The sequence below is a fragment of the Cyrtonyx montezumae genome, unplaced genomic scaffold (assembly GCF_038088225.1).
Source record: "Cyrtonyx montezumae isolate F1298 unplaced genomic scaffold, pur_monq_1.0 scaffold_2, whole genome shotgun sequence".
In the NCBI taxonomy this organism is placed as follows: domain Eukaryota; kingdom Metazoa; phylum Chordata; class Aves; order Galliformes; family Odontophoridae; genus Cyrtonyx; species Cyrtonyx montezumae.
In genome coordinates, this window is record NW_027071936.1 from 61712208 (window position 1) to 61733340 (window position 21133).

The 21133-nt window shown below is 43.8% G+C and overlaps 1 protein-coding gene across 1 annotated transcript; it reads left to right on the plus strand.

Annotated features, from left to right (window-relative positions):
• The first annotated feature begins 3226 nt into the window (after positions 1-3226).
• On the plus strand, positions 3227-9367 carry LOC136048517 (histone RNA hairpin-binding protein-like). The gene is made up of 8 exons (XM_065736168.1): positions 3227-3364; positions 3470-3580; positions 5061-5165; positions 5720-5779; positions 6013-6144; positions 6750-6899; positions 8133-8217; positions 9157-9367. Exons 1-8 carry the CDS (start codon positions 3321-3323, stop codon positions 9271-9273), a joined length of 804 nt encoding a protein of 267 aa, XP_065592240.1. The 5' UTR covers positions 3227-3320; the 3' UTR covers positions 9274-9367.
• Positions 9368-21133: the final 11766 nt, after the last annotated feature.

A 21133-nucleotide genomic window follows, 5' to 3' on the forward strand; every position in this document is an offset into this window, starting at 1 on the left:
TTGGCTCTTCATGAGGCCACTGAAGGAACTGTGGCCTTGAGGTGATGCACTGTGGCCTTGTTGTGGGACTGGCAGCATACCTCCAGGGGCACACACCCACTGTTGTGCTGAAGCAGTAAGCTGCTTGCTTGGAAACTTCTATTCCCCTCCAAAACATTACTACAAGTTGTTGCTTAGATTCCTTTCAAGAGAGCTTTGTAGAACTTCTGTGCCTGTTTGAGATTTTTCAAATACACTTCTGATTTGTCCAAGACATCAAGAACATTTGATTGTATACAGCATTATTGCGGTGAATTGGAGCATTAGCTTGCCACAGCCCATCAAGTGCATAGAAATTTGCTACAGTTGGTAATTTATAGTAATTTTGATAGTTCCCAATGAGGAAAAAGCTGAGTATGCAGGGGAATGTGTTCAGCTGCTTTAACTGAATATATTAGGATTGGTCACAGCTGCTGCTCAGTAGTAAGAATGTCCTTCTGGCTGTGTGCTTGCCCAAGCATAGGAAGAGGGTGAGGCCTCTGGTAGCTGAAGTCAAATCAGTTAACCTCCCACCATTGTGGAGTGGAAGGAAGCTGCCTGCAGGTGGGTAAGGTTTGTCCTCCATGTTTCCTGCAGCTTCTGGGACTCATCCATCTGTGCTTAAGCAAAAGGTTCAGTGGAGTCCCTGTGCGAGGTGCTCAGTCACATACCACAGCATGGTGTGTGTATACAGGGAACAAACCTGAACAGCACCTCTGAAGTGCTGTTTAAGAGCAGTGGTGTTCCAGCGTGCATGCTTCTGTGTGTTTTATGATGATTGTAAATATGAGAATGATTTATGTTTTTGGCATATTGTCTTTATGAAGAGGAATTAAAGTATTTAACATTTAAAAATGCCTCTTAGTCTGTTTTCAGTGCTATGTTGTTAGTGCTTCATTATAAAAGGAATATGCGAGTTGCTTCAGGCTATGTTTTCTGGGGGGGTGGTGGTTAGCTCTGCTGATAGGGGGAGGAAATACTTTTCAGAAGGAGTTTAAAGTACAATATAGGTTGTGTCCAATGCCTCAGTTTGTTCTGACTTCTTGTTGTGAGCTTACATGTAGCCTGGTGGAAGGAGGAGAGCAGCTGGGGCCCCAGGACTTACCCTGCTATAAGAAAATTGTCCCTGTGGAGTGGATGGAACTGTCAGCTGGGAGTAATAGGCTATCATGAAATGCTTTAGTTCAGCTGTCAGCCCTTAAACTTTTGTCTGGGATGGATGAGGTCCGCAGTAGGTTTGCAGATGCATAGGATTTGTAATTTGTCAGCTCTTAAAAGAACTTGTATTTCTTAGCTGAAGATTCTTGTAAGTAGAATAACAAATCTGTCTGTAATGGTTGTATTTTGGGCAAAGTATTCCCTAATCTGGGTTCCATGGATCTGGACAAGCTATGCTAGCATGACAAGTGAAAGGATACTGAGCAGGTAAGGTTTGAGGCCTACTAATGTCACTTCATGCAGTGCTGCTACAGGATGTAGAACTGTTTTAATGCTTCTTAATTGGTAACAATAATCTTATCCATCTAAACAGAGCAGTTAAATCACAAACAGTCCATTTGTTGTTTATTTATACAGGGATATTTGACTTCAGAGTTTACAATTCAGGTAAACAAGGACTGGATTTGGCATTCCACTCCCAGTTTATTTGATAGCTTTCCATTAATGTTACCGGTTTTAATTAAATCCAATTTGTATGCCAAAATAAATGTCAAGGTTCAATACTTCATATTTCTTCCAAAAAGTGGCATGCATCCACTGAAAGGGTCTGTTTGAAGATGCATTATTTGTGCCTGTAAAGCAGTTCTTTGCTATTGTTCTGAAATGCCATGGGTTGTGTGCTTTAGTTTTGTTTTTATTTTTTAACTGTTGCTTTGAGGTACAGTGATGAGGATACCTCCGTCCCTTAAAATTCCTACTGGGCGGAGAAAGCACTTTTGTGACAGATTTCTGTCAAGGATAGAAATGATGCAAGGCAGCTGTAATCAGAAAGCTGTGCTAAAGCAGAGTTCTGTTTGGTAAGCTGAATTTAACGTGCCTGTAGTGCTGCACTAACTGCTGTAGGCCTTCTTGGCTGCAGCTGGGCAGCCTGGATGAATTCAGGTAAATGTGCCATTCACTCAGAGCAAGGCTGGGGAATATGGGTTTGACTTCTGTGTGTTTTGAACCTCTGCTGGACTTCAAGCATGTCCTTCGTCCAGGAATACAGTTCTGTTATCTGTAGTAGTGTGTGGGAAAGGAGAGTGCTAGCACAGCAGAAACATTCCAATGCAAGCACAGATACTTTTTAGAAATACCACACACGAGATAGAGTGAGGCTCAAGGTTAGGCAAAGGGAAAGGAATGTCCAAGATAGATCAATTGTATTGCTTTCAGATCTCCGTGTTCTGCTGAGCATGAAGCCAGCCTGTAACCATACAGATGAAAGCATTTTGGAGACATTCCACAACAGAGATCTTGCAGAGAACAGAAGTGCAACCCTGTGCAAATTTTGAGGGGAAAAAACAATGAGGTGATGTAAGGGAGACGTGTGTTTTCACTTTACATCTTCCTTGAGTATTTCTGATTTCCGCCAGGAGTACTCCACCTGAACAGAATAATTAAACAGATAAAGACTCTTGAAAATACATTCTCTTACCAGAAGTCTTTGAGGTGTATTCAAAGAAAAAACAGATAAACTCTAAGAGTGGAAAAGATGAGTTTGCGTTCACAAACGTTCAAGAAGTCAAACAAAATAATGTAAGAAATCAAAGCGAGCTAGCTACCTCCTGAGATTTCAAACTGTTTAATTGCTAAAAGCTACTGCCAAGATTGGCATCTCTGGAAAGCAGGCTGGCCGTGAGTGCTTTCATTTCTGAAGCTTTGTTTTGCTGGGATCCTGTGTGAGTGTGTGCGTATATTGTCTTATAAAAGAAAGAGAGCTAAAATAGCGCTTGTGACTTTCTCCCGTTATAATTTGCAACTTGAGGAATGGGACGACTGAGACGCGGGGTTGGAATTGGATGATGTTTAAGGTCCAAGGTGTCTGCGGCGAGCTGATCTGCGTGACCACCTCGTTCTTGTGGCTACTTAGTGATGTTTAAGAACTTCCCAGCTCTGGGGGAATCAGGCCCTGGGCCAGAACTAACGCCGTACTCCGCGTATCCGGGGCTGCCATTGTGGGCGGTGGAGTGAGAGTGCGCGCCAAAACGGCGGGGCGGGGCGGGGCCGGGCGGGCTGGCGGGAGATGCGAAGAGCCGGGTGATCAGTCGGCAGCTCCGCTCGGCTTGGTCCCGTCCGTCTTTTCACCCCGAGGGCCCCGCGCTATGTCCTTCCGCCAGAGGAGCCCGCATGGCGCGGCCAGAAGCAGGTAGGGCGGGCGAGCAGGGTGGGCTCGGGGTGCTGCTTCTCCCCTCAGTGAGGGGCCGCCATGTTGTGCGCACGGGTCCCTGAGGAGCCGCGTCTCTGTCCGCAGCCCCCAGCCGCACCCGCGGTGGTCCCAGGGAAGGAAACGCGGAGCGGACGGGAAGAGGAGGAAGCAGAGCGATGGCGGAGTGGCGGTGCTCGGGGACAGCAGGGCCGACAGGTGAGACGGGGTGCGACCAGGACGGGCGGACCTCAGGGGGTTCGGGGTGGGTATGATCGCTCCTGAGAGGAGGTCGTGGCGAGGTAGGGCTCGGCCTCTGCTCCCAGCTAACAGCGATGGGGCGAGAGGGAACGGCCTCACGTAGCGCCAGGGGGGTTCGGGTTGGATGTTGGGGGGGTGTTATGTTCTTAGAGCAGTGGCACGGGCTGCCCTGGGTGCTGGTGAATGGAGTCACCGTCCCTGGAGGCGTTGAGAAAGTGTGGAGATGTGGCACTGAGGGGCGCAGGCGTGGCTGAGGTGGTTGGACTGTGGATCTGACAGAGATCCAGGTCAAGCAGGAGCACCTCGTGGTTCTCTTCCGTGGGAGAGCAGTAAGTAGATTGCTTTTTGACTGAGAAACCAATTCACATATCAGACAGCGATTTACATTGCAGAGATACGTGTAAATAGACTTGCGCTATTTGATACAGCTTCTTTTTCATTTTTTTTCCTGATTTCCTAACTGGGTTATACCTAACAGGGACACTGAGTCCGAATTGAACAAAATCATCAAAATACTGCAAGCTCATTTCAGAACAGGGAGGAATTTGGAGCTGGGTTTAGTGCAGATGGGTCTAATTCTGTGATTCCAAGGGAATTCTCTGGGCAGAGCTTTGGTAACTTTCCAGAACTTTTCCAGATCTAATGAAACATCTCTGGTCTGTAGGGCACAGCTCTGAGTTTGTATTTTAGGATGATCAACCAGCAGGACAGAAACTGCTCTGGAAAATGTGATTCACAGTCTGAATGTAGGCAGCAGTTGATATCTGGGAAAGGTTATGAGCTTATTCCCTGACAGTTGTCTTGAATCTTCTCATCGTGTTAACAGGCCACAGTGAAGTTACTACATACTATTTACAAATCTGTTTGCCAGCTAGAAATTAAGTGGGTTTTTTTGTTTGTTTTTAGATTAGGTGAGCAATATATGTTTTAATTTTTTTTTCTTATACCTAACAAGTCTGTCAATAGGAAATAATTAATATTGGTAAACTCCTTTAGTAGGGAGAAATTACGTGAATAGATGAGTAAAGACGATATTTCCCGCACTGTTCTCTGAAGGAAACCAACGAAGTTCTTGAAGTGTAGTTCATGTTATCTGCGACTGTGACACATTTCCACAGATATCTGCAACAACTTTTACTGAAAAAGAAAACCAACAACAGAATAGTAGTAAATAAAAAATCTCAGAATTGTAGGCGTTGGAAGGGGTCTATAGAGATCATTGGGTCTGACCCCCACATCAAACACCTTCAAAGTGGAATCATCAATTGCTTAGTTTTACACTGCTGAAATGTCAATAGAGTCGTACAGGATCTTCACAACCATTGTGAGTACTATACATGAAAACATTAGCCAGCTCTCAAGCTGCAAACAGGGGAGGTGTGGGGAAGGGCTAATAAAATGCAATGGAAGAACAATTTTTTTTTCTTTTCCCTTTCAGTTTTACAACACCAGAAGGCCCTGGCCCCCTTTCCCGGTGTTTAGACTGGGCAACTGCAGTGGAAGAAGATGAAATGAGAACCAGTGTTAACAAAGAAATGGCAAGGTACCTGTGGGTGTTTAAATGAAGCAGGGAAAGGAGGGAAAATGGGAGTTTTCTTTTAGAATCTGTCTTGAATTGTATTTCTAACTTTGCTGTTGTAGTTCAGTTGGACTTGAATTGTAGTTTAGTCTTGGCCTACTAAGACTGTAGTTCAATCTTAGCCTCAGAGCCAGAGTTCTGCTTTTCAGGCCAGCAGGAATAACATAGTGCACTGGGGGCATGCATGTCACGAAATCTCTCCTTTTTGGAAGGAATGTCTTCATACTGAATTCCTTTCAATGTCCTTTTCACTGTTTACTGTTTTTGAATACCTTTACTATAAAAAGATTCTTAGACATTGGGTTTAGGAAGAGAACATCCTTGGATGTGCTGCTTTCTGTAGTTTTTAGGGAAAAGCCCTGAAGCATTTTCCCCATAGTGGGAAGTATTTACAGTGTATAGGTGGATTTCTTCAAGGCTACTGCCTAACATGAGAGGTAAAACTAACTGAGTTGTGACAGTGCAGCCTCATATGTTCTCTTGGTGTATATTCTTAATATAGACTTGAACTCTTGCAGATACAGAAGAAAACTCCTGGTAAATGAGTTCTCAAGAGAAAGGAAGTCCTCTTCAGGAAGGTAGGTTTCTAGCTTAGCTAAAGAAAATCCTCACCATATCCTCACAAATGCAGCATTGCATTTGAAAACCCTCGAGTTGAAGTAGTAAATCTTAGGTCTCCCCTGACATTTTAATCAAACATCCATTTGAAAATGTTTAACACGTTTCTTTGGAATCTTCCACGTATGAGTTTGTTTTTTGAGGATCACTTGTTTGCTAGCTCTCCCAAGTTTATAACGCTCTGTTCTTACAGTTCTGATTCAAAGGAGTCCACTGTAACAGTAGAACTTGAGACGGATGAGGTGGTTTTGATGAGAAGACAAAAGCAGATAAACTACGGAAAAAACACAATTGCATATGACAGATACATTAAAGAAGTTCCTAGGTAAGGAGTTTCTGGAAAACTAGATGTTGGAATGTAGGTAACAATTTGATCTTTCTATGCTATGAATATACTAAACTTGTTATGTGAAACACATACTAAAAGGCATTAAGCTAACTTTTTTTTCAAATCTGATAAATGAAACAAGCTATCCAATGGGCCTTGGAGTTTTTATTTATTTTGCAACTACTCTGTACACAAGCAATTCCCTTTCAAACTTTCTTATGATGAAGAAATGAAAATGTAAGCTCTTTTGATTGTGCTAGAAGAAATGAAACTACTTTTTTTTGCAGTTAGTTTTCTCATTGGTAAAGTAAAAGGCAAACTGGACTGTGGTTGTTCTTAAGTTCAGGATATAAGTTATGTGCAGAAACTGCACAATCAAGTTTTCAGATCTGAGGTTGTCTTTTTTCCCGCTTTACTCAAAGACAGAAAATCTGAAGTGACCATATGTGGATGCCAGCCTTGTGCAGTAGTCTATGAAATGAATTTTCTAGGTTGAAAGGTTGTAATCGTCCTGACTAGCAGGCAGTCTGTCTTAACTTTTTCAGCTGTATGAAGTTTAGCATTACTAAACTTTTTTTTTCTCATGTCTGCTATGTGAGTAGGTGCCATCGTATTCCAGGAGTTCATCCCAGAACTCCAAATAAATTTAAGAAGTACAGCCGTAGGTCATGGGACCAACAAATAAAGCTGTGGAAAGTTGCGTTGCATTCCTGGGATCCACCAACTGAGGAAGGATGTGATCTGCAAGAAATGTACGTATGGAATATTCTAGAGAAATATATATATTTTTTAAGATTCTAAAAAATAAAGCAGCATAGTCTTTTATAAGACAAGTCAGCAATGACAGAACATTTTCATTAGTTATTTGTCCACAGTTAGTGCTCTTGAGAACTACTTGGTACCTTCTCAGTCAGAATATGTAATAGCTTTCAGGACCTGCTTGGTGGAAATGGACTCTGTCTTTGCAGGGGCATGCAGCCTTTGTTTCTAGAACGTGTTTCCCCTGGGTGAAATCTGAGTCAATACCACAGTGCTCTTTAAAGAGAAAAATCATACCAGTAAGGTAGGCTAGTTTTCGCAGAGCAGTCTGGATTAATCTGTACTAGAAGCAGTGCTGCAGAGTTCTGATTGACTAGCAGGACTCATGGATATTTAGCTCAGACCAGTATGTTATGCTAGAACATGCCTTACCAATCTTCTTACTTGCTAGTTCAACTACAGTGGTATATATTTGTGTTTCTTGAGTAAAAAAATACTTGTGAAATTATCTCTAGTACTGTTAAAATAAGTGTTACTACAGACAATTCACCATTGAAATTACTGTTTTGCTCTAAGAGGGGGTAGAATAATGCAAATAGTTTTCTGTAGAGGAAAAAAACAGTTAAACAGATCAGGGAATATCGAAAATAAAGCTGTGGGACTATAGAATGAAAGGACATCAATGTCACTAATTCTTCAGGAACAATTTTTGTGGTGACAGACTACTTCCCCTGCCCTCCCAACAGTGCTGACGACTATGAACTCCCATATGGAGCAATGGGCTTGCATTAGCTTTCTTGTAATCAACATGAAGGGATATAGTTGGTATTTCATTCTGAAGCCTGCTGTATGTGTTGGTGTTGAAATGCTAGTTGGGGTTTAGTTCTGTGCATAGTACATAGGCATAAATCTTATTTTGAAAATTGAATGGAGGGGGAAAATAACTTATGGAAAGAACAAGGAATTGTCTTCTGTATTGAGGCATTGCTTGTGTGTCAGTTGTCTTTTAATCATTCACTCTCAAGGCTTTAATTCTTTGGCCATTTTGGCTCTAAAAGTTAACCTGCTGTTCTGTTTTTTCTCAGCAGCTTGTCAGTTCTGTCCCTATAAATTCTGTAGCTCTTATGACATCACACTCACAAATGCACTTCAAAAAAGCTCCTGCTGAAAAACATCAAATAAAATGTAATTTGTTCTAAGATGTATGCTTTTTAATTGTTTCACAGTAGTCCTGTTGACCTTGGTGAGATGGAGACGGAATCCGTAGGAAGCAATTCTACAGAATCTCAAGCAAGCTGTCAAGATAATTATGTAAGAATACTTCTCATCTGCAGGAATATGTGTTAATAATCTGTCCAGTCCTTGGAATTATAATCTGATTAGCCTGAGCACGAGAGATTCCATAGTCTGCCATGTTTAGGGACTGAGCAGTTTTTAAAACCAGATGCTTACCCAGCTTTAACTGATATCTGAGTCTAGAGTGTTAGAAATGAAGTGGCAGAGACATTTTCTATTGCAGGCTATGGAACATTAGATATCTATTAAAGCATGTCACTTATAAATTATGATGCAGAGACTGCTGTAACTAATGTTAAAACAGGATCACAGAACTGTAGGGGTTGGAAGGGGCCTCTAGAGATCATCCAGTCCAACCCCCTGCCAAAGCAGCTCCCAGCCCAGGTTGCACAGGTAGGCGTCCAGGTGGGTCTGGAATGTCTCCAGAGAAGGAGACCCCACCACCTCTCTGTGCAGCTGTGCCAGTGCTCTGCCAGCAGAACTTCCTATACTTCAGTTTGTGGCCCTTTCCCCTCATCCTGTCACCACACACTGCAGGATGTAATAGGCAGTGTCTTCTTGGCACTAGTGGGCTTTTTGAAGGCTTTTTTTTAATACCAGAAAGCACTTAACACAGCTGTGCAGATGCCTTTTCTAAAGACTTACTCATTTTTTCTTACTGTTTTCTTAATGTTCTCTCTCTCAGTGAATATAAATCTGTATAATCTCCGTATATGCATGCGCTGATCCTTAAAACTAATGCAAGAAATCATAGGAAGTGCTTGAATAGGCAGAAGCTTTCATTTAAGTCTTGTCTGTCTTGAGCCTAGCCTTAGGTTTTTGTATGGCTTTTAGAGAGTATTTGTTCACTCTGTAGTTCTAGAGTGGCCTGCCTAAGTGAACTGCAGAAGTTGTGTGAATTATTGCATCAGTAAACCCGAACGTAACTGCAATTTAACTGCCTTTCTGTTCCAGGATACCTGTTCTGGCACTCCCACCAAAGTTAGACACATTGACTATCAAGCAGAAGGTGAATTTGACTTGGAGGCGTGTTTGAGCGAGCCACTTAAAGATTTCAATACTGTGAGTTAAATGGTCTCTTGCAAATAGTTTTAGAGGAGGTTTGTTTTAAATTTGAGAGGTTAAATTGATTCTTAAACTGGGTGTTTTCTGCCTGTCAGTAGTAAGAAGTCTTCAGCAAAGTTAAAAACAAAGTTATTTAAGCTGTGGTTGGTCTAACTATTGGCTGGACCAAACTTGTGTTAAAATTCAACAGTGTGACTTCTTTTTGACTTTTAATTTATGTATATCAGATTTCTTTAATTTTTTAATGAAACAAATAACAGCTGAAGGCAGTGCTATCCTCAAGTAATTATAAATAGTTGATTCATTTTTCCCCCGTTGTCCTTAATTCCAGTGTTTCACCTGCAGATCAAGAGCAGAGTAGAGAAATTTCTGACACTGCATGCATGTCGTTTTGCTTTTCCATCTGTCTCTACTACAAAGATCTGCCTGGAAGTAATGCAGATGTTAGCTGAAGCATACTGCTGATCAGTATGAGTATGCTTGTCTGTTGCAATTACTGAAGTTTTAGCTGCCTTAGCTTTTAAACAAAGAAACAAAGCAACAACAGAGCAGAGGCTCTTTTCATTTAAAAACATGTTTTTGAGACAGTTGGAAAGAAGGTACTTAACATTGGATGTCAACATGGAAAAACCTAGGTAGTGGTAATACTACTTTAAAAAAAAAACCTATCCCCTGAATTTGAAACTTGTAAATAGTAATGACTTTCTTGTTAATACAGACACGAGAACAAAATGTCTGGGGAAAATATTTGATTCTTTTTAATTTGCTGTTTTTAAATGTAAAACTTGTAAATGATTACACTGTACAGACTTTCTGCTGAATGCAGTTGATGTTTCTACTGCTTTTGTATGGGATGTTGCTGGAAAATAAATAGATGCACGTTTATTTATGACTCCTGAGCTTCTTTTCCATTGGTAACTTGGATGACACAGCACAAAGAAAATACTGGAGGTTGTATATGTGAGGCTTAATAGCAGTGTGATGTGACATGGTTTTTAGTGCCTTCTTCTGACTTTGAAGGTGACTTAGGAACTACCTATGTGTGGGTCACCGTGGCTCAGTTGTGATGGGTAAGCCTTTTGTGATCTTCAAATCAGTTGGGATTAGTGGGTGCCCATTCGCTGCCTGCCAAGCTCTGCTGTTTAGAACTTGTGCTGGGAAAGCTAGGTGAACACTTCCAACTCCGTTACAGAGGACTTTACCTGGTTTGATCTCTGGTTGTTGGTGTTACAGCACTGTCAGGCTTCATGGGATGAGGCAGGAGTCCTGGAAAGAGCCAGATATTGCGTAGCTGGAAATCAATGCTGTTTCATCTTTGTGTATTCATAATCTCGAAGTACCCAACTCTGCAAACCATAGGGCTGTAGCTGGCACTTGGATGTTGTCTCTGTCAGCAGCAGGCACTGGCTGCTTGTGCTGCTTGTGCACTTGTAGTGAGCAGTAATACCCAAACTGCTGTTGTCTTTCTGCACGGGCTGTGATGGAGCTGGCTGCTCCGTGAGTTGGCATTTCTTCATATTACTCATAACATCACACTATAAGCTGCCCATAAATGTGGCAAAACTTGATGATTAAGTCCAGAGGAGTTAATAAAAGTGTACAGACTGATACCCTGGGTAACGTGGGTCACCAAGTGTTACCTTCATCGTGTAGCGGATGTGGGGAACCAGAAAGAAACAGAACTGGAGTCAAGAGAAGCAATTTGGCTTCTTAACAACTGCCCATCTGCTCCCTGCAGTGAGGTGGGGGGGACGATCAGAAAGGTAAAAGAGGAAAATGTGTGGGCTGAGAAAGGCTTTAAGTAATACGAAAAGGGGACTGGGCAGAACGTCAGGAAGGAGTGTGGTACCTACACGGAGTAGGAAGTTATTAAGCAAACACCCGATGGTGAGCTGCACAAAAAACACTCGGCCTTTGGCAAACATCTTGGCACACCAGAGGGTGTACAGATAACTTCTCAGCGGTTTGCATGGATGGTTTCTTCTGGCTCCCTTAAAAGCTGACCTTAGATGCAGGTGTGTGTGATTCATGATTACTGAGTACTGCAGGGTGCTGTTTAAAAGAGCTCCGGTGCTTTCTGACTCGGGATGTGTCCTAAAAGGCGCTGATGGGGACCTTTTGGCAATTGAACGAAGCCCTCTGGTGGTTAAATGCTGAAAATGCAATTTGCTCAGGGAAATGTCTGCTGAATGGGATAGCGTTAGAGAGGAGTAGCATCTTCTGTTCACTTGTGCGTCGTTGGATGCAGCGCAGCCTGCTTCAGATAGATCTGTTTTGACTGGATAGCTGCTGATGTGTGCTGATCAGGTGGCAAGCAGATCACATGAGCTAAGGTGTCCCAGCTCTTCCTTCATTTGCGTGTTAACGAGGCCTTCCTTCATTATTTTCCTGTTGTCACATACACCTTAAAGGAAAGCGTGCACCCTGTCGTTGAATACAGATGGAAATGGAAAGCTAGTTCAAAAGTTAGAAGAGGTGGGACAGATGTTGTGAAAACAACTTGGCAATGCAGTGGTTTAGGCCTCGTTAAGGAAGCCAAGCTAAAAGCAGCTTTCTGCTTAGAACTCAGTGGAAGTTCTCATTCTTCTGTATGTTTTCTCCAAGTGTGTGAAGATTTGTTCACGTGCTGTTTGCCAATTCCTTTCTGAGTGCTTCCTGACAAACACGGGCAATTACGTCAAAATATTGCGTGTGTGGCACAAAGAGATTGAAGTTCCTTTGGGAGGGCTCAAAACCTGCCCTGGTTTCAAAGAAGGGGAGAGAGTTGTATTGCAGGGCACCATTAATTTAGTACAGTTAAACTTGCAGCATCGGGGTAGTACCTAAACAGGAAAAAATGCAAAGCATCAAGATCTAGCATCTGTCACTTCTGTCCTTGCTGTTTCACTACCAATGCTGGCTGCTTCTAACAGCTTGCCACTTAGCTCCCTTGGATTGTGTTTAAACCATAGGAGAATTTCCCCAAAAAGGGCTGATTCATACAGATGCTGGACATAATAACTTGGAGTGCTGGAACTTCCTTCATGGGTTAAAGTGGTGCTCAGCTGTCTGTGCTGGGAGCTTTCTATTCAAGTTTCTATTGAGAGAGTTCCTGGGAGGTACTGAAACAGCTCTAATTATTGGTAATAACAACGTTCTCTTTTGTGCTCCATTGGAGAGGGGCTATTCCATTTCTTCTGAAAAATGCTTTGTTTTCAGAAATATGGGCACAATATAGAGATGAAGATTTGTGTCTGTTCTTTCAGCTTTCATGTGCTAGAATCAAAGTAACTTTGTGGTACTGCAGAGGGCAGTAAAAGTGCATGTTTAATTACACGCACACAAAAGAAATCTTAGAGTTACTTTACATTTGTTGTAAATGCCAGGAATCTAATTATACTTACTGATTCTGACCTTAGGAGCAACCCATAGTTCCAGTAAAATCCCTTCGAGTCTGTCATCTTTCACTGTTCTTTCCATTTCCAGTTTCACTTGATCTTAAGCCCATTATTAGAGGGAATGGAGGATAATAGTAACTTAACAGCAGCCAGACAGAAAATGGACTGTGGGGGAAGATCCCCTGACAGATACTACTAGCCTGCTTGTATTTAAAATCCCTAGTGCTACACAGTGGAGGTATCTGAAAATGCTTATTTAAATTGTTTTATAAAGGCTTTTTTTTCTTCCTGAAGGGATTTTGTCCACAGTTAATTGTTTTCGGGACCTTCCTAAGCGCTGAACCCATTTTCTTCGACATATTTGTTTAGAGCCACGTTTGTCTCACACTGACTGAATCCTTAGTGCTCATTGCCACGTGAACTAAAAGTGATACCCTGTAGCAGGAGAGCTGTGTGTGAAATCAAAGGAAGGAATTAGCAGCAACTGAGAGGAATACATTGCTAAGGTTATCACATAGAGTGCATAGAGGAAAGAAAGACAGAAAATAGCCCCAGAGTGAACCTGGAAGCAGATTGAATTCTCAGCGTGCAAACAGAATTTTCTAGCTCAGTACACTTGAAAGAAAAGGCTGGCAAGAAAATCTATGGTACTGACTGCTGAGCAATGGTCTGATGATGGTAACCATTTGACACTTTGGTAGATTTGGTACCCATTTACAAGAATAACTAACTTCAATTTTCCTCTGACACAGAGAGGTGGTGGGGTCTCCTTCTCTGGAGACGTTCAGGACCTGTGTGGACTCCTACCTGTGCAACCTGGGCTGGGAGCTGCTGGTAGGGGGGTTGGACTCGACGATCTCTAGAGGTACCTTCCAACCCCTACAGTTCTGTGGTTCTGTAGACTGAGCACAGCCTATGGGGAACTAAAGAAGGGGTGGCTGGGAGCAGGGATGAAATTACAGGGTTTGCAAATCTTAATCTGGGTTGGTACAGCAGTTGTAGTGATGCAGGTGCTGAGCACTTCAGCCAGCTTTTCAGACAGTGTGTAGAACTGGGCAGGGACAGACTTCCTGTGGTGTGAGACCTTGCCCTTCCCTGGACACATCCCAGGGCCTCAAAAGGATAATGCTAAGATGTTCTATCCAAAAACTCCCAGACTGCCACCTCTCTCTAAGGTGGAATTTCCCACTGTAGTTCTTAGAGCTGAAGTGGATTTGGGCAGCATGGAGTGAGGTACGCCGTGCCTCCTCCCAGCACCAATCTGTCTCACCAGAGCCATAAGTGGAATTTGGGCCCCTTGCTGAAATTAAGCACAAAGATATATTTGTATTTCACATCAATGCAGTGCTTTGAAATTTGTTTCTAAAATGTTATTAAAACTCACTGTGCACTGCTAAGAGCACAGAGAGCTGCCAGTGTGGTGACTTCCCTCAAAGAATGCAGTTCTGCTTTTGTTGCCTCTCTCGCTTTGGTTTTGTTGCATTCAAAAGGAGAAACAAATGGATTTGGTAAAGATGCACAGTAAAGCGGGTCCTGAAAGGGGAAAAAAACACATTCTTGCTGGTAGAGCTCTGAGCAGCAACGCAGAGGTTGTGCCTGACTGTTGTAAACCAACTAACTGCAAACGCAAGCTGAGATCACTCTTTTGCTTTCAGACTTTCTGCTGAGAGTTCTCAGGGATGAAGATGAAAAAGGGGCGATCCCTTTAAGAGCCTGATAGGTTAAGTCAGGAAATTCATATCTTGCACACCAGGCAAAAATATGCCAGCAACTGCTGGGAAAATGACAACTGCAGTGCGTGATCGCTTGTCAAATCAATGAGGCTTTTCTCTCCTTTTGGTGAGAATTTATTTGCAGGGGTTGGTGAGCTGAGAAAATAAGATTCCTGACCTAATGGTCACCCCCATCGGTATCTCATTGTGGAAAATACTCTCTGCTGCAGTCCATTCAAGTGATTGGCAATGACAGCTTGGATGGATGCTGTCAGTTGACAGGGCTTTGCACTCCTTCTGTTTTAAAAGTGATGCGAAAGATCCCTTCCCCAGCACGCAGCACCACGAGGTTATGAATGAAGGGCTGAATGCACGCCTCTCCCCTGTCAACAGAACAAAATATCCCCATCCCTGAAATGATATGCTAAGTAAATTCACACACATGCGTTCAGCACTCAGATGGGGCCTGAAGGCAAGCTGAGTGAGCCCTTCCTCACACCATGGCTGTATCATTATCTTTTTTTCTTGTAGTCATTAGGAATTTCATGAAAAACGTAGAACTGCCCATTCGATATGGAAAATCTCCATGAAAAATGTGAAATTCCAGCATTTCCAGCGAGGTTTTGCTGACAGCTCATGCATGGAGAATAGCCTGAAAGACATGCATGCAATTAAGGGATCCATATAGCTGAGCTGGAGAGAACAACGCAGGCAGTGGGGGATGTGGCCTTTGCTGGGGCCAGCTGGTGTCTGCTCCTGGACTCTCTGAGGGCACCAGACCATTGAGAGAAGTGGGACGAAAGGGGAAAAAAGAAAACACAGAAGCTTCAGAGAAAATGAACCGAGTCTATGGGAGAAAATCCTGGAGCTCCTAGGTAACACTTTCCCTCCCCACACCTCCCCCTTCCTGGATGCAGCACAGAGTGTGACAGGAGTCGCTTGGTTTTGCAGACCTGATGGTAACGATGCCAATGTCAGGGATGCAGAGATACTGGGGAAGTTAGCCAGGGAGCCAGGTGCTGGGCTAGGGAGATGAGAACGGCTTGGGCGGGAGGTGGTTTACATTTTCCTCTGTCACCACATCAGGCACATCACACCACGGCCTGAGGAGACACTTCTGCTCTGTATCTAGGTTTGATTGCCATGTTTCTGAATGGTTTTGCCCTATCAGGAAAGGCCCATTTCTTGTATTTGTTTTACAATAACGACTTCTGCTCATGAACTTGAGGTGTGTGATAGAATACGGAGGGTAAAACCAGAAAGATCACAGAACCTCTCCTGCCCTGCTACCCGCTTCCCAGTTTTGGTTGCAGTAAGACACCCCAGCACCACCAAGGAGCTGATGTTTTGCTCTGCAATAATGTATGGAAATGGCCATGTTTATCTGAGAAACTGCGGTCTGATAACACTAGCCTGGCCCTGCAGCACTCCTAGTGTCAGCAAGAGGGGATCGAGCCCTTGCTGGAGCAAAGGGTTGCATGTTTGCAGGAAGAGAATGAAAGAGAATGAAAGGGAACTGTCCTGCAGTGTGTTTGTTCTGCAAACGCCCCTTGAAGTCACTTACTGCTATCATTCCTGTTTGACAGGTGAGCCAGGGCAGCGAGGGAAGCACTGCCCCACACAGAGGTGTGTGCAGTGTGGGAGCCAGGAGAGGGATCTGGGCACAGCACTGCACACAGCATCGCCTGGACCCGAAGCGGTGTGGCTGCATCGTCCCACTGTGCGACTCCAAGCTCTGCTGCTGGATTGCCTTTAGTTGGAGCAGCCCTCCTCTGGCTCTCCTTGCAGCCTGTGGGGTCTGGGATTAAGTGGAGCAGCCATCGTGCAAAACGTAAAGGGTTGTACAGGTATGTGAAGGGACTGGGAAAGGATAACGCCCCGACACTCAGCTGGGGGCTGTTGTGTGCTTTCCTCCCATAGCAGACTGGGCTCACGCTCACTTGTGTTTAGGAAATACCTGCTGTATGTGAGCAGTGCTTGGGACAGAAGTGAGATGTAGATGAGGGCACAAGGATGGAGGAAATGAAGCGTCAGTTGGTGTTGAATGTGAATGTAGAACAGAGGTCCACTGTGGGATGGGAGATGACTTCAGCAGAGGCTGGCTGCAGAGACGTGATTTCTGCTCCGCTTCCAGTGCATACTTAATAGAGGCCAACATAGCCATGCAGCCTCATAGCAAAACAGCCTCAGATAGTTGCCCTCTCACAGCTGCACCATCAAAGGAATTACATTTAAACATTTTATTTTGACTTTTCACCCTTCCCCCCCTCCCCAAATCCACGAGCACTCCCACGCACATGGAATATATTAAACCATGCAGTACCAGGGTCCTGTCCTTTGCAACTGCAAAGAAGGAAGGTAAAAGCAGCTTTGCTTTCGCTCTACTCCAAGTCACTTGCATTGCAAGCCGAACGAAACTGTTTACTCACTGACTTAACCAACTTTTTCCAGAAAGGCTTGGGCATCCTGTGAGGCAGCAGTGCTTTGTTTGTAAGGTCTGTTTGCTTTACAAGGCTGCCTGCAGCACAGGGAAAATGGAAGCAAAGGAGACCTTTTGTAAGACCCTGTTGGCTGAGGCTACAGTTTGGCCTTTATCCTTGTTCTACTTTTCTTCAGAGCCCTTTACTTCCACCCCGTCTGCATTTTAGCTGTGTTTGTGTTCTCTTTATAAGGGTATCTTGTGTGGCCTGAGAGTGACAGCCAGCAACATGTGAACGTGGAGTGTGGAAGAGGAGAGCACTTGGTGACATTAGGACAAAAACTACAGGACAGGTCAGGTATGACTGCTAAAGATCTGTACACAACACTTGACAGCAATTTAAGGAGAAGATGCTGGCTGATAGAGAGAGAGGTTCTCAGGGAAGAAAGCACATCCAGGCTCACAGCCCCTTCACTGGTTTTCTGATGAATGTGTTTGCCCCTTGTACTCCTTGCCAGGGGTACAATGTGGCATTGCCCCGCAGGGTGTGGCATGCGTGGCTTTATTAACTTCACACCCCTCATATTTTGGAAGGCCATAATTTCTGTGACCATTGCAGGGCTGTGCTTAACTGTAGAATTGGCTGCAGCAGTAGGTATTCTCCAGGATTTGGCTGCACTGACACATAAAGCCCTTTAGTGAGGGTAAGGTAGTGGTTTGTATGAGTCAGCTGGGCTGTTACCAGGATTTGGTGCTGGATTAGTGCTGTTTTATCAGCAGAGTGTTTCACGGCGATAACTCAGTGCTATTTTGTATTTTCCTCACTTTGCCTGCGGAAGACAAGCCAGCTTAAGAGGTGAAGGTCGTTATTCCTAAAGAAAAAATACAGCTCTGCAGTTCTGTAATATTGAAATCGCTTGAATACCTGATTTCTCTTCTCATGGAAAAGGCAGGATTTCAGCAGGCAGGGCCAACTAATGAGAACAGACATGCCTTCCCTCATTGTTTACACATGCCTGCCTGGAAAAGCTCCACGCAGGGCTACTCTGCAGTAAAGGTTCTTTCACCCTGTAGACAAAAATAATTGTTCTCAGATAAAGTCTCTTGTATCCTGGGACAGAGCCTAGATTCTTCTGTAAAAAAAAAAAAATAAAAAGGTGGTTTTGCTGTTGCTCCAATGGCAACAGCCATAAACAGACCCGTCCAGAACCAGTTGCACCAGCCAAGCCCTCTTGCCTTGATTAGTGGGCAGAATGTGGGTGAAACGATAAGGAGTGCGTGGCAAATTGAAAATAAAAGTGATGTATTGTTCTCGAGTTCAGAGACTTCACTTTCTGCTCATGTGCCCTTCGCGCCGTCGTCTTTCCAGGGGAAAAATATTCTCCTTCCCTCAGAATGCTGGAGGTCACTCGACCATGGTGAATGTACTTGAATCTTAAGATTTATGATCGCAGTCCTGTTATCTGCAGTGTCAGGATGATTATCCCAGCAGTCCCATGGGATCAACATAAAAATTGTTGGACACGAAAATTATTTGTCAGGAATTACAGCAAGGAGATGGTTTGTTCTGAATTTGAAATAGATATAGTTATTTGCAGCTGCTCTGCTGTCCCCCCCACACTTTTTCCCATGCTGACCGAACACAATGAGATGCAGGTTCTTGTTTCTTTGCTCAGCATTTGTGGGCTGCTTATGTTCTCACTTGTTGTCTTTATTTCACAGCTGTGAACGTGCAAAAACTACACCATATGTTAAAAATGATTAAAATGTATTTTATCTTCTGTGGGCAAGGATTTACTTTCTTCTGTTCAGGTGGGTGTATTTAATGGAGGCAACACAAAATACCAAGAGGACTGTAATGTGTGGAAATCTGAAGAAAAGTGACTCTTCCCCTTCAGGAGCTTACTACTGCCCAACTTCTAATCTCTTTAACAAAACAAAAGACAAGCCTAGTAGCAACTGTGCTACCAGTTTCGGTACAATTTCTTGAAGCTAATGTCAACTTTCTGCAACACTTGAAACCAAATAGAAACTGGCCTTCAGTGTAGAGAAGTATGACAAATAGTGAAGCTTGTCTGGCAATAGAAGGATTGTTTTTATGCTTTTAGAAATAATTTCATTGAAAGATTTCTTCTCTAAGCACCCTCTCAGCTATGTGTGGACATCTTACTTGGAAAACAATTTCAGCACTTGCATAAATTGGAACCAGTATCTAGTTCAGTGGGCTTTAGTGCCTGAAAAAAATGCATCAACACTCGCAATAACTTGTTTGAAACCAGATCTGTTTCAGTAAATAGAATCCTCTGTCTGACTGTAGACGACCCAGACTGGATGTTTGGGAAGGCCACGAGGCACAGCCTATGATAGAAAAGGAGCTCCAATTCTATTACCTCAGGTTTTCTGCTCCCATCTGATTTCTCAGCTCTCATCTACAACCATGTGTTCATCGTGTTGGGCTTCTGTTGTGGACTTGCTGAATTTGGTTTTGGAAAACAGAGCCTTCACCAGACACCCAAATGGGTCATTTGGGTGGCGAGATGTGAGTTGTTGCATCTACAGTTGTGCTTTGACTGTCCAGATCATCTTCCATGAACAGCTACGGGCAAGATCAGGTGCCCGTGAGGCTTTTCCTGACAGTTATCTAAAGACTTTTAGTAGGCTCTGAGTCATATATGGGAACTCATTCCTTCATCTTTTGCAGCTTTACTGTCACAGAGATGCAGCAGAGCAGGTATTGCACAACCACTTAGGACTGTGTTGTGATTAAGATCACAGCAACTTGAAAATTGTTGACATAAGTCACAGCCCAACAATTTAAAATCTGTTAGCTGCTCATGAATTCTTACACTTCATTGATACTTACACTCTGTCTCGGATTTATAAGCACATCTGTTTTGTGGAGTGGGAAAGAAGAAATGAGTCAAATTCAACAGCTGAAATAAGTGCTAGTTAATGCCAAGCGTCAGTGCAGGAAAAGACTTCAAGACTGTGCCCTTACCTCTAGCAAGATCAGCTTCACCCCTCACATTCCTGGCAGGTATTGCCAGACCTCTTCCTAATCCCAAATACATCACTGGGTGCACTGGAGACACAAGTTGTGCTCCCCAGCAGTTGGTACTGGGGCCTGTCCTGTTTAATATCTTTACCGATGACCTGGATGAGTGGACTGAGTTGCACCCTCAGTAATTCTGCAGATGACACCAAGCTGGCTGGAAGTGTTGATCCGTATAGATTCATAGATACATTAGGATGGAAAGGACCTACAAGATCATCTAGTCCAGCCATCCTCCTATCACTATCCCTACCCAACTACTAAATCAAATCCCTCAGCACCTCATCTAAACGCTTCTTGAACAGCACTAGGGATGGTGCCTCAACCACCTCCCTAGGCAGGCCATTCAGTGCCTGACCACTCTTTCAGAGAAAACATGTTTCCTCAGGTCTAATCTAAATCTTCCCCGGCACAACTTGTGGCCATTCCCTCTCGTCCTGTCATTAAATGTATGGGGGCAGGAAGGCTCTACAAAGGGATCTGGACAGGCTGGATAGCTGGGCTGAGGCCAACGAGATGAACTTCAACAAGAACCTCATTCCACTGACAAACCTACTGCACTGAGTTCCTAAGCTCAGAGCCAAGCTGATTTCTGTTGCTCTCAGTGAGTATCGCTTTGGTCCACAAGATTTGGGCATTTAATTCACACCAAAATCTGTCCATCTCTGGTCCTCCATGCAGGCAGGCTTAGGATAAGGCAGCTTCCCCCCATCCTGGCCAAATGAGAAAGTGTTAAATGGTACCCACATTAACCACGTGTCTGCAGGAATTGCATCTGGTCTCTTGCTCCAGCTTGTGTGAGAAGTTTTCAAGCCAAATTTTGCTTGGAGGTTGGTGCTGCTTTGCTAATGGCAAGTGCTTTGGGGGCTGTTTCGCTACAATCCACTGTAAGGGAGGATGAAGTAATATACCAGGGTCTGAGCCACTTAATTGCTGCCAAAAAGAAGGACCCTGTTTTCTCTTACTCTTTCCCCTCTCCTTTTATCTCCTGCCAGCCTCAGGGTCCTCCCACTTTGTACTACCTCCTGTAGTTGGCTTTGTGAGCCAAAGCAACATCAGTTCATGGATTTAGTGCTGTGAAGATCACTAAGAGAGCCAGAGCCCGTGCAAGAATGTAAGGGGACCAAGAAGCTAAGAGGGACGCGCCGAAGATCTTCAGATAGATGGAGCTATGCCTGAAGGCAGAAGTCCTTATGGCAACAACGAATTTAACAGCTTGTTATGGGAGGGAAAATCTTGCTTTTCTTCCTTCTGCTTCCAGCTGTGCTTTCCCTTCCTCCCCCTTTGGCCAGCTCTGGCACATGTT

What these genes read in the sequence shown, in the direction of transcription:
- LOC136048517 (XM_065736168.1), top strand. Translation starts at nt 3,321, where the DNA reads ATGTCCTTCCGCCAGAGGAGCCCGCATGGCGCGGCCAGAAGCAG. An exon ending in GGGGACAGCAGGGCCGACAG is followed by an intron (nt 3,581 to 5,060) that starts GTGAGACGGGGT and finishes TTTCCCTTTCAG; the next exon opens with TTTTACAACACCAGAAGGCC. An exon ending in CAAGCTGTCAAGATAATTAT is followed by an intron (nt 8,218 to 9,156) that starts GTAAGAATACTT and finishes TTTCTGTTCCAG; the next exon opens with GATACCTGTTCTGGCACTCC.